Source organism: Nuphar pumila, chromosome 9 (assembly GCF_984573655.1).
Source record: "Nuphar pumila chromosome 9, dmNupPumi1.hap1.1, whole genome shotgun sequence".
Lineage (NCBI taxonomy): Eukaryota > Viridiplantae > Streptophyta > Magnoliopsida > Nymphaeales > Nymphaeaceae > Nuphar > Nuphar pumila.
Window position 1 is genome coordinate 114,103,112 of NC_143257.1, and position 13,033 is coordinate 114,116,144.

At 37.2% G+C, this 13,033-nt stretch overlaps 1 protein-coding gene across 4 annotated transcripts in view; it reads right to left on the reverse strand.

Moving 5' to 3' along the window:
• Positions 1–4,461: 4,461 nt before the first annotated feature.
• The window catches only part of LOC149828940 (uncharacterized), a 73,741-nt gene continuing 65,169 nt past the window's right edge, over positions 4,462–13,033 (reverse strand). For 3 of the 4 annotated variants that reach the window (XM_090017007.1, XM_090017008.1, XM_090017006.1), the window contains exons 17-22: positions 10,615–10,749; positions 7,488–7,642; positions 7,175–7,318; positions 6,861–7,002; positions 6,629–6,780; positions 4,462–5,026 (exon numbers count right to left, since the gene is read on the reverse strand). In XM_090017007.1, coding sequence (XP_089873133.1) covers positions 4,961–5,026; positions 6,629–6,780; positions 6,861–7,002; positions 7,175–7,318; positions 7,488–7,642; positions 10,615–10,749 — 794 coding nt within the window. In that variant the 3' untranslated portion in view covers positions 4,462–4,960. The remainder of the gene's footprint in view (positions 5,027–6,628; positions 6,781–6,860; positions 7,003–7,174; positions 7,319–7,487; positions 7,643–10,614; positions 10,750–13,033) is intronic. The other variant, XR_016434092.1, reaches the window with a different exon arrangement.

Below are 13,033 nucleotides of genomic sequence, written 5' to 3' on the forward strand. Positions count from 1 at the left end.
AGAAATTTTGTTCTTGCTTACTTTAAGTTACAGACGTATGTATTTAAAGACAAATTTACGCAATCCTTGTTGAAACTCAATTTTAAAAGAATCTTCATACGAGGTTTCAAGCTCAGATGCCCCGATGTCTTAAAAAGCAAAACAAGTGTTTTGCATTCGCATATTCACGATATCCAGCAATTATATATGTAGCTTATCCTAAGTATAAAGCAAGGCTCTTATGCTCACATGTATCAATTTTGTCGTGTTTGTGCCTATCGAACAAACTCCCTAGCATTGGAGGGTTTTTCTAAACACCTTTCCAACCTAGTTCAAACTTTAAAATAAGTTGAGATTGGCATAACTCAGGAATTTGCAACTGAGTTTTCTCTTCGAACCAACATAACGAAAATGCTTCGACTACATAGCCTTCGGTGGTAAATACGTAAGGTCTTTCTTTTTTGTATCTGAAATCACATGGATATTCCTCAAGCTAAGGCGCGGGATATCATGATTTTCAATGTTGTGTTCGGGTTTCTTTATGAGAAATCAATATTTTTCTCATCATAGTAGTACTATCAGACATGCACGACATGCTAGTACGATGATGAATAGACTAGAGGTTTATGATAACCTCGTAGTGCAATCATGCATCATGTTACAGAAAATCACGTAAACGAAGATGATCGCCTTCACAAACAAGATGTTCGATTTGGTTTAAAAGATCAGAGCATATTGAATAGGTTGTCAGATAAAATAAGACCAGACATATTCATCCATCCTTTGGTTCTATCAAGAGAAAGAATAAGAGGTACAAACTTTGATGGACAAGTTGTTAACAAAGTTGTTCATCGAGTGGCAATGGTTCGGCATCCCCAATCATCGGAGTTAGGGGATTGGGCTACCAAATTTTATCCTAGGTGGCAGATATCATTGACTTCTCCAGAAGTTCATATGCATTCTCCAGTTACAAGTGGCCTCTGAGAAATTCTCTCTCGGTCATTAGACTGTTTCCTTTGGAGAAGATTCAACTAGTTGTCCGGAGTATCAAAATACATGAAATAATAAACCCCAGAACAATCTCAGTTGTTTCTACGTATTTTTCTGTGAGTACCCATAGGTCGTAATTATCGAAACAAGATTTTAATGTTCACTTTGCTTCTCTTGAAACCGAATAGTGTGAAATGTGATAATGCATATGTTAGTTTTGTTCTAAAGTCTGACATCAATGCATCTATCAGGCTTTCATGAGCGACTCGTTTTATGAGGTACATGTAACTTATAGATGGATGTTGCAGGCGATGGCGCAATGACACGATGATATCAAAAATTCACTCTCTTTTTTTCGCTTATGAGCACGTTTGATAATTTTGTATAAGAGTTTTTTTGTAATAACTCTTTTTATATAAAATCTTGCTTTTATCTATATGGTTTCAAATGAATGTATGGAGATACAAACCTAAATGGTTGAAAGAAAAGTTTGTCTGTGATCCACCCAAGGTCAGTCAACTTGTTATTTTCAAACATTGTTTTTGTGAATGTAAAATTTCAAAATTTTCAAGTTCGGGATTTTGGGACGTTAAGCTTCATCCTGTCAATTCAAGATAGGTATGTAGTCCCAACTATCCAGTTATATGCCTAAGTTCTGCAGACTTTCGCCAGGTTATTATAGAGAGCAGGCATGACCAATCAGTTAACTATACAAGCAAAGTGAAACAGAGCACTTCTACCACATACTCATCATACTGGAAGACCAACAAAAAGTAGTTGCATGTTAATTTTTTTGTGTTGCTTCAAACTTTAAAACAAGATGAACAACAAATTTGAACTGATAAGCTTGCAAGCACGTTGGCTGAGTATCAGATGGAACATAAAACCTGACGAAAACAAATATAGCTGGAAAACTGGTTTAATGTTCCAAACGGCATGTCACTAAGTTCAATAGATCTCAAGCAAAAACTCCAAATAGGCATATTCCAACAGGACCACAGAGCCAAAAATTCACATCAAAGAAGACGAATTAACAAAAATGGAGAAGTGAATAGAGCAATCTACTTGAGCATCTCAGCGAAACTCATGGCCTCGTCAATTCCTGGAATAGCGTTCACCAATTCCCAAAGAAAACTGTCCACCCCTTCTACATTAGGTATCTCATCCTTCTCCACATTCGGATCCACTTCCTGAAAACCCCAATTCACCCCTTATCAAAATGTTCATAGAAAACAGTTCTTCACACCATCAACAAACGAAAAACCAACCTTTTAAGCAAAGAGCAAAATGAACAAACCAACCTCTTTTCGATTCGATAATGAAAAAATCAAATCCCTAAAAGAAGGGGAACGAGAGAGAAGCGACCCTTAGGGGAGGACCAGGTGGCATGGAGGATGCAATGGTCTTGGACGTTGGAGCAAAAGCTGATGGTGATCTTGTTGAGGTCACCACGGAGGATGCAGCCGGGCCAAACAGAGGGTGTCGTCCTGGACGGCGACCTACCCGGCCAGAACCACATTGGGGATCACCTACCTCTGCCTCTCTCGCAGATTCACGCCGGCGACTAATGGTGGCCAGCAGTTGCTGGTGGTCAAAACCCTAGCCCCAATCTTGTCTCGTTCGTTAAAGTGTTTTATGGGCCACGACTTCATTTCTATAGATGTCACTCTATAACGGCGACAATTACGTCACGATTATAAAGTAAAACTCTATATCGACGAGAGCCAAATCTCACCGTTATTGATCTATAGTGACGAGATAGGGCTTTTGCGTCAAGCGAAGAGCATTTTTTGTGCTTTGATGCACGTTTTTAATAATACTCATCACCACGATGATATAACTGTCATCATTATAGGATTTTTCCATTATAAAGTAAAAACCTATAACGGTGAGCGCCAGATCTTGCTGTTATACATATAGCCATTAAAGTATTTTAATGGCAATATCTAATGACAAGAGAATATCGTCATTATTCATATCTTTAACAGATGTGTGCAGAGGCAAGGCATTCCGGTTCACCGTTATTGATGAAACTAATAGCGGCAACATTTATGGCCATAGTAGAGTAATAGCAGCGAGATTGAGATTAATGGTTCACCGTTATTGATGAAGCTAATAACAAGAACAAAAATTTTGTCATTATTTCTTGATCAATATCGATGAGATTTTTTTTCTGTGAAAAAGTCGCCACTATTAACCCTCATCCTTGTAGTGTCACCCTCAACCAGCTTTCACTTTCTTAGATATTGTCGTTGAAACCGTACCATTGAGTTGGCATGGATTTTGATCTCGACCTCGTCTGCAGGTGACACATCTGCTCAGTTAACTCTTGATAGTGCTACCGAACTTGCTACTAAACCCACAACAGTTGTTGGACCAAACCGAGATATACTGTTGCCCATCCTTTTAACGCTCAAAGGAATAGAAACTGTGACGCGCATTATATGGAAATAAGCCTAGAGGGGTGTTACAATGATTGGACTGAGTATCTCAGAAGGCACGGTCCAATCACTGAGCCACGCCCCAGACCTGCCCCCTCGTGGCACAGTGATGGGGCCAAGTACGCTAACCCACCCCATCTACATATATAAAGAGGATACTCAAATTTAAGAGATTTGGGCTGATCTGAACCTAAACTCCATCTGGTGAGGATCTCAAACAAGAAAGCAAAGAAAATAGTTTGGCAAATGGGGAGCATCCATCCTTTGTCATTTGAAGGGGCAAAAAGCCCTTATTTGTAACCTGTTTTTGAGACAGTGGGGAGACCCACACCTGGAGAATTTTGGCTAATATATCATCTCTGCTGAAGCCACAAAGCAATTCATACCACTCTGATTGAGGGTGGAATCAACTGGGTGCCAACCATTACCCGTTTTCTTTTCTTGTCAATAGGTTTTCTGTCGACACCATAGGTTGTGTAAAGAGATAAATAAGCAAAGCACCACCTGCAAGATGTGACCACCACCAAATCCCAGTGAAGCTCAAAGGAGCTGTAGATGCAACAATTGGAAAATGACCATTACATGGCCATGGAATTTGTCACCTGTCAATTAGTTTTAACAAAAAAAAATCACGTTATAACAGCTTGCTAAAGAGAATCAAAGCGTTAGTCCATTGATGATGAAGAGGTCAAACAAGAAAAGCTCACGATTTTTAGAGAAGTGCATGTCCAAATAAACCGAAAACCCAGCCTGTTATTGACAAAATAGAAGGCTCAACAACAAGGACCACAGACCAAAATGCTAAAGCGGATACTAAATTGATCTAAACCATAAGGTAGTCTAGGCCTAATTCACTTCCCTTCACTATATGCATTACACTCCCGTCCTGGGCAATTTTACGACACCAAAGCCTTTTAAGATTTTCCCATGCTGATGATTGCTGATGTTCTCTCAGCACAGGCGCGCACACACACACAGATCTTAGTTCACTGTTTGCCAGAGTAACAAGAACCTTTTATAGGAAAAACAGAACATAAACATCACACAACAATTAATTAGAAAAGTATGCTGATAATAATTATTAGCAAAAGAAAAAAACAAATACATGGATGTGACAGGCTACCCGGTTCTCGGCAAGGGTTCCTTGTCATAAAGAAAATAATAAATACATGGATGTGATTATAATAATAACAAAAAAGAAGAGATCAAGGACATGGATGACATGTCTACTGCTTTTTCCAATCTTAAAAAGAAACTACTGTTCAAAAATTTTAAACTCCTAAAAGCATAATAGCTAACTCATCAGGGAATTGTACACTCCAAGAAGCGCTCACCAACTTATGATCTTTAGTTGCAGGCAGCTTGCAAAATGTTGATCCATGTTAGGGTTCGGAAATAGCTCAAAAATGATTGATAGCAGCAGCTGATCCCATTCAGCTCCTATGCTTAGACCTCTCTTTTGAATACCTATGGTTCCAGAGGAAGTGCTTATACCCTTCACCATCTTAGTTGTGTAAAACTTCCACCATGGAAGAAAAGAATGATCATGTTTAGCAGAATATGGTTGATCCATCGACATCTCCAACGTCTAGGTTATATTCCTTAATAGGCTCTTCCTATAGCAACAGACAGAACAATAGGCAAAAGTGAATAGAAGGTCATGACATCTACAGGGGAAATATACAATGGAAAATAAAGAAGATGCATATCCCTAGTGATCTTCTAGTGACTGAAGAGCCACGGGTCACAGTTAGGAATAGCAAATATAACAATACAAAAACAGCACTCGTTGTCACATCAACTCTAAGTTAAAAATTCCGATACCTCAATCAAATAATCAGCCTGTTAACATGATAAAAAGGAGCATTTCCTGACAAGAAATAGCTGTTGGATCAGGGATGATCCATTGGCTAATGATTTATATTTTATACCATCAGATTATGGTGGTTCCAGACAACCATATATTCTCCATGTATGTATGTGTGCATTTCCCATGAAGTTTCGGAAGCGAGGAGTATCGTGCTTCTGAAGCGAGTTTCTGGGAAGCACACTTCCCACCTACCAAAGCAGATTTTGAGTTCATCCAGTACATGTACATTTAGCAATGTGTATATATTTACTGAGAGAGGGGTTTCTTAAAAGTGAATGGACATTCCCAAGAAATGCGAAAAAGTAAAACTTTTAGGGTTTTGAAAAACTACAGTTTATTGCATAGTGGGAGCTGACTTAAAGGCGGTGTTTGATTGTGCGGAAAGCAACATCCGTGGGTAGATGCTGTCTGCACCCCACGTAAAGGGTGGACTCGTGAGACATCTGAAACACGATATTGCACGTCCAGCAAGATACTTTTGAGGTGTCTCGCAGTATTCCAGCCCCCTCGTGGTGTCTACTTGAGACAAAACCAGAAAAAAAATACAAAAAAAAAAGAAAAAACAGACGTATAACCCAAGTTGTCTTGTCTAGGACAACTCTGTGCCTGACTAGCAGTGTCCAGACAGGACTGTCCTATAAAGTCCATTCCGTGCAACCAAACACCCCCTAAGAATTAGCAGACTCCTACTCTCATAAAGGATGTCCACGTCGGACACCTTTATGGAAATAACAAGAAACAGCTGTTGGATAAAGGAAAATCCAAAGGCTAATGATTCAACATATTATGGTGGTACTGAACTATATATATATATATATATATATATATATATATATATATATATATATATATATATATTATATATATATATAAAAGGGCAATGGTCCTATCCCCTTTTCATTAGGTCCAGTTAGAACCCTCTAAAATCGTACTTTCAAGTATTTTTTGCTTGATCTAAACTATTAGATGTGTTTATCATTGCTTATTTACTAAGAAACAAACTTTCTTTCAAATTGATTTAATGTAAACATGTAAATATTTTATCATCAAATTTTAGTATAATATTAACCATTATTTTTTTACCTCTTTAAAATACACATCTGAACATAAAAAAAAGATTAATCAAATGCATGTTCTTTATTGAGTAAACAATGATAAACACATCTAACGGTTCAGATCAAGCAAAAAATACTTGAAAGTACGATTTATGGAGGGTCCTAACAGGACCTAAAGAAAAAATTGGTAGGACCATCCCCCTTCTCATATATATATATATATATATATATATATATGTGTGTGTGTGTGTAGAGAGAGAGAGAGAAACACACGCTCAAGTCAAAAAACATACCCTTGCTTTTCTGAATTTCTCCATCATGACCATGATAGGTGCCTCACAAGATGAAAGATACCTCCGGAGTTTTTGAAACCCATTCATGTATGAGAAAATATAATCAATACATTGGGTCCGGCTTGACAGAACAGAACATGAATAATCTGGGCCTGCAAACAATGTGTCAGATAATTGCAACTCCAGAAGTTAAGAAAAGGCTGTAACAGGTCGAAGTGAATACCGGGCATACCATATTGTCTGAGCAATGATTCTAACACCACAGAGAAAAGTTTACGACTTCGATGAAGCAGATAAATGCATGGGACGATATAAAATGTGACATTTCTTCTCTGATCAGCTTGTGCAGCCCCAAAATCATTTTTCTGAGAGCCCTGACATAGATTAGTAAAATTTAGGTAGAAGTTTCTAGATATTGTTAATGAAGAAGAAGAATATTTCACTGATACAATCACCAGAAATTTAATACTAAAAATATACCTATAATATCAACATATAACCATATACTATGAACTTAATGGTAACAGATGAGTTTGAGAAAAAAACCAGGGCCAGAGAAGCAGCATTAATCAAATATTCTGAAAGCCAATGGCCTAACTTGCCAATCTCTTCAGGAAGTTCTAGCTGTGGATCCAGTACAACAATCATCCTTATCACAGCACACCTGTTGTCTATTGGAAGATTGCATGTCTGGGAAAATGCATTAATTGGCACCACAAAATCAGCAATTGACAAGATAATGACACAAGCAATGAGTCAAAGTATCAGAATAATTTATCTGAAATGTAAACAGGACTGGAAAACACAACTAGAATAAGATAAAAATGCACTGTGAATCATACAAAACTGACAACAATACCAGCTCATGTAGAATAACAGGCTGAAGGATCCTGAAAATGAGATCCCTGTCACCCATCTCAGAAAGACAAGAGCAGACTGCATGTATGATGACCCTATAGTGTCTGAAATATGAAGGCCGCTCCTTGCAGATCCCCATAGTGGAATAGTCTCTTGCTACCAACAAAAAAAATTAAAATATCTAATCAATGATGAAATGATCTTATAATCAGCTAAAAAAAGGGGCAGCCACAAAATGAAATTCCTTAAACAAAACAAGTGACAGGCATGTGTAAATGGATTCTGAGTGTCACTTATGTAACATTCAGGTAGTTCATACATATGACCATTAAACATATTACAAGCACCAAACCCTGCATGCATACCAATCTTATTGCAAGAAACTTTCAAGAAAAAAGAAAACAAAGTTTCAGGTAAATACTATGATCAACTGACCAGCAGACTTTGATACAATGTCACATGCACACTTCACTTAGATGTGTATCCATGTTGACATGACACAACGCTTGGACAGCACTTCATGGACACAGTCAAACTAGTGTCCACACAGTAAACACTTCTTCGGTACTTATCACGAAATGAATACAATCTTGACTATCACGAAATGATTCAGTACTTAACATGTCATTCTCATCTTCTTGACTTTCATGAATATCGCCTTCATGAATCTTTGGAACTAAGTACAATAAAAAAGAATACTCATCTATTTCCTTAGAATTCTTACTTTCAAAAAAACTTTCTTTTTTCAAAAAAGATACATTTCTTGACACATACAATTTTTTAGTTTTAAGATCAAAACATTTATAGCTTTTTTGGTGATTCACATATCCTAAGAAAGCACAAAGAATAGCACGATGACACAGTTTGGCATTTTTGTCAGAAAAGACAACATTTGCACCCAAAAACCCTTAACCTAGAATAATCTGGGATTTGTTTGAAAAGTTTTTCAACAAGAGATATATTGTTTGTTGCAGCGTGAAGAATAGAGAGAGAGAGAGGAACGATAGAAGGGAGAAAAGTTAACTCTCATTAGGTCTAATACCCTTCTTTAAATAAGGATTAGCCAAAACATCAAATGGGGACCCCATACTTAAGAAATTATAAAAGATATGTAACCAAAATAGAAAATTGCACATAACCACCCATCAACAATAAATAATTCTCTTAACACTCCCCCTCAAGCTGGAGCATAGATATCAATCATGCTCAGCTTGGTGCAGCATTTGTTGAATCCAGAGCTTGCGAGAGGCTTGGTGAAAACATCAGCAACCTGATCTACAGATAACACATGATCTGTAGTAATATACCCATTTTGTACCATGTCACGTATGTAGTGACGATCCACTTCAATGTGTTTTGTCCTCTCATGAAAAACAAGATTATTAGCTATATAAGTAGCAGCTTTATTGTCACACATCATGACATAGGAGATGAAATCTTCACTTGTAGGTCATGCAATAAGGAACAAACCCACATCATCTCGGCTGCAATCTAGGCCATAGCTCGATATTCGGATTCAGCACTAGATCTGGCTACCGCTGTCTGCTTCTTACTCCTCCAAGAAACCAAGTTACCTCTCACAAAAACACAAAACCCAGTAGTAAACTTTCTGTCATCAACAGATCCTGCATAGTTAGCATCTGAATAGGCAACAACATCAAGTATAGAGCTTCTCGTGAAGAGAAGGCCTTTACCAGGAGATAACTTTAAATATATGAGAATCATCATTGCTACCTGCCAGTGTATTTTCGTAGGCTTATCCATAAATTGACTTACTTTGCTCACCGCCAAGGAAATATCTGGTCTCATAACTATGACATACAATAATTTTTTCACTAGAGAACGAAAGCTCTTACTATCCAGTGTATCCACTAAGTCTGATTTCTCATCATGTAAGTGAACTTTAGGATCCATAGGAATATGTGTTGGTTTGGCCTCTAACATTCCTGTTTCTTTTAGTAAATAGAGTACATACTTTCACTGTAACAGAACCAGCCCTTCTTTGCTTCTTGCTACTTTTATGCCTAAGAAGTATCTGAGAGGACCAAGATCTTTTATAACAAAATGCTTTTGCAGGTGTGCCTTAGTATCAGAGATATCTTTCATACTACTCCCTTTGAGTATGATATCATCTACGTACACCACCATAACTACAATGCCAGAACTAGTCATTTTAATAAAAAGTGAATGATCAGAAGCTAACCTTTTAAAGCCAAATGTAGGCATAACATCATACAACTTTTGAAACCATGCACGCGGACTCTGCTTCAGGCCATATATGACCTTGTTGAGTTTACACGCCTTGCTACACTCCCCCTGAACCTCAAACCCTGGGGGTTGAGGCATGTAGACAGTCTCAGATAGATCCCCATATAGGAAAGCATTCTTCACATCAAGTTGAAATAGAGGCCACCCATAATGCACTGCAACAGATATAACAAGTTGTATAGTCCCAAGGCGTGCAACTAGAGAAAATGTCTCAAAGAAATCAACACCATATGTTTGTGTGTAGCCTTTAGCCACAAGTTTGGCTTTGAACCTTTCAACTGAGCCATCGGACTTGTATTTAATAGTATACACCCACTTGCAACCAATGACATCTGCATCTATAGGAGGATCAACCAAATCCCACGTGTGCCTGGAGAATGCATCCATTTCCTCCTGCATCGCTTGCTTCCACTTGATATCTAATAGGGCCTGTTGATGGGTAAGAGGAACGGGTACAACCAATAATGCATAAACAAACTGTCTCATATGATTACCAAGTCTCGCCTCCGTAACAAATTGAGAAATGGGATGCATGTGCTTGGAAACCCTAAGTTTGAAGACGGCTCTTTAGGGAAGGGCAAACATCTTAGACTTGAGATCCTTCTACTATTTATAAATAGTTAGGGTGGTTAGGGTTCTAGTATAATACCAGAAGTACCCTCGGTTACATAATATACTCTTACAAGTCTTTCATTCTACACAATTATAATAAATCACATACATGCACACATATAATTACAAACTTATCTAATGTCATCACAATTTTGAAACAAAAGAGAGGGTACTGAGCATCAAAGGACAAAGTATTAGAACTTCATTTGAATAAGAATTCTGAAAAATAGTGAAGCAGCAGTACTTACCAGATATTACTTTGAAGTGTAATATTATCGACATCAAGAAACTAATCTGGTCTTCTATACTAACATGTCCAGCTTTATATGACGAGTGTACAGCATCAATGATCTTTAATACTAAAGCTGATTCCAAATCATGGCCTGTAATGTCAATAGACAAGAATCAAGTATCATTAGCTAAATTACTTATCCAAGGGTAGACTATTAAATTTATAGATTTCATAGCTGACAAAGTTGAAAACATCAATTCAACAAGTGAAACGTGCATCGCATAAATCCATTTTTTGTGAAAAGAAATACGGGTGCATGTTTGACATGGAGCACACTAAAAAGTATGTAAAGAGAAGAAAGTGGGAGACTTCACCATCCCTATACCAAAATCCTCCAGTACAAAGAAGCTAAAGAAATAAGTGTACATGTCTTTTCCACAATGCAATGGAAAACTCATCTATAAATTATACAAATGTGAGGAGTATAATGCAGATTCCTTATCTTTATCACCACGGTTCTTTAAAAAAAAATAGAAAACATAAATATTTGCTACAACAAAACTACAGATGAATGCACAGTAAACAACTGCAATGACAGAGAACAATGAAAACACCCATCCGGGATGTCATGTTATATACTGCAGCAAAATTTCCTTCCAAGCAAAAGTGGAAAATAAGTGTGCAGGACTTGAATCACGCATATTCATTCAGGACAGTTGGAAATGCATATCTAAGTTTAGGAAAATTATTGCGGTCAGTTTGCTGGTATTCAGTTCCTTCAAAACACAGTTGACAAAGAAGAAAAATTTACAGAACTGTCTCCAGATAAGAAAGTGGTAACATTCCTCAGCAATTGAATTCCAGATGCATGCTTTTGAGGCTCTCTTTGATGGATTCTACTCACACCATGTGGGGAATACAACTATCACCGACATAACATCTTGCATAATCACCTTGCTCTAAGAAACACCAAAGGTGTTATATGTCACACAAACACTTAGCATGCTTATCTCATGTCTACATGACACAAAGACAGACATAATCAAACCAGTGTCAGACACAGTCAACATTGTGCCATTAGCTTTTGTATATTTCATTTTATGATTTGTATAACTTATTTTGTATTTACTTGCATTCTTCTTCTTATAAAATTTGTCATAATTTACATTACATTTCAATTTCAACTTAGTTCATCATTTTATGTTCTTAGTTAGAGTGATTCAGCATTGTTCTTTTACGAGTTTGCACTTCGAGATGATATTCAAGTTTTACTGATTTAGTGTCCTAATGTTTTTGAACTGTCATGTCATACCAAGTGTATCCAAATCATGCCCAATCCCTGCAGCAGTCTCCATGTGACATAGCAACAGAATATGTCAGAGAAGGGAGAAAAGGACAGAAGAGACTGAAGAGAACATGTCAAAGGCTACAAAAAGAGAGACAAAAGATAGTACCCAAGAGAGTGCCTCGGTCTTATTTATAGATGAGACTTTTACTTGGCTTACAAGTTAGCTTACATTTCTCCATACAACATTAACTCAACTTTTGCTCAATATAATATTACCCTATGTAACAACTTATGCTTAATCATACAACAATAAGTACAAAATAACTTGGGTCATAAGTTACAGCGAATAACAGTCAAGGAATAAAAGATAAAATTGCAACTCTGGTGTGAAAAAATACAACGCCCTGTAAATTGACCAAGATGGCCATGCATCATATGGGTGTGGAAAATGAAGAAAATGCCCTTCAGGTTGTTCATGCATATATCTTCATATTAATGTCAATAGTATGCTAGGAAAAACATCTCTTGAGTAATTTTTCTCTCAACCTCCACCATTTATGAGATGTGATAGATTGATATTCTCTCATCTTATCTAGATGCAAGAAACCCTGATTTGGATGATTCTGTTCAGGGCCTTGCCAAGGCAGCAACCAATGTGTGTATGTTTGGCCACTAACTGGCCATGTGATACCATCATCATCATCACCAAATCATCCTAACTACATGGGGCATGTGATACCAATAGTGCCATTTCAATTGCCAGTGGTCACAACTCTGACCTGCAAACCAAGCATATAAAAATATAGTACCATGTGCATGAGTAGGTTTTGGATGGATTTCTTTAACTACATTTTATCTGTTCAGAAATTTATCTAGCTATATTACCGAAATGCCTGCAGCCTCCCAGTTTTCACTTTATCTTTAGAAAACACTTAGCAGCATCAACATGAGTTTGAGTGGATGTTAAGAGTCACATGTGACATTTATCCTTCAACTGTTTTGACTTGATGCTTAAGCATACATTTGTTTATATCATGTCATACCCACACACAATTATTCATCCTTGACTTGAGAATCTTTTGCTTAATGACTAATTTCATTCACTTTGTATTACAATTACATGGAATCATAGTCACCTGTATCGTTA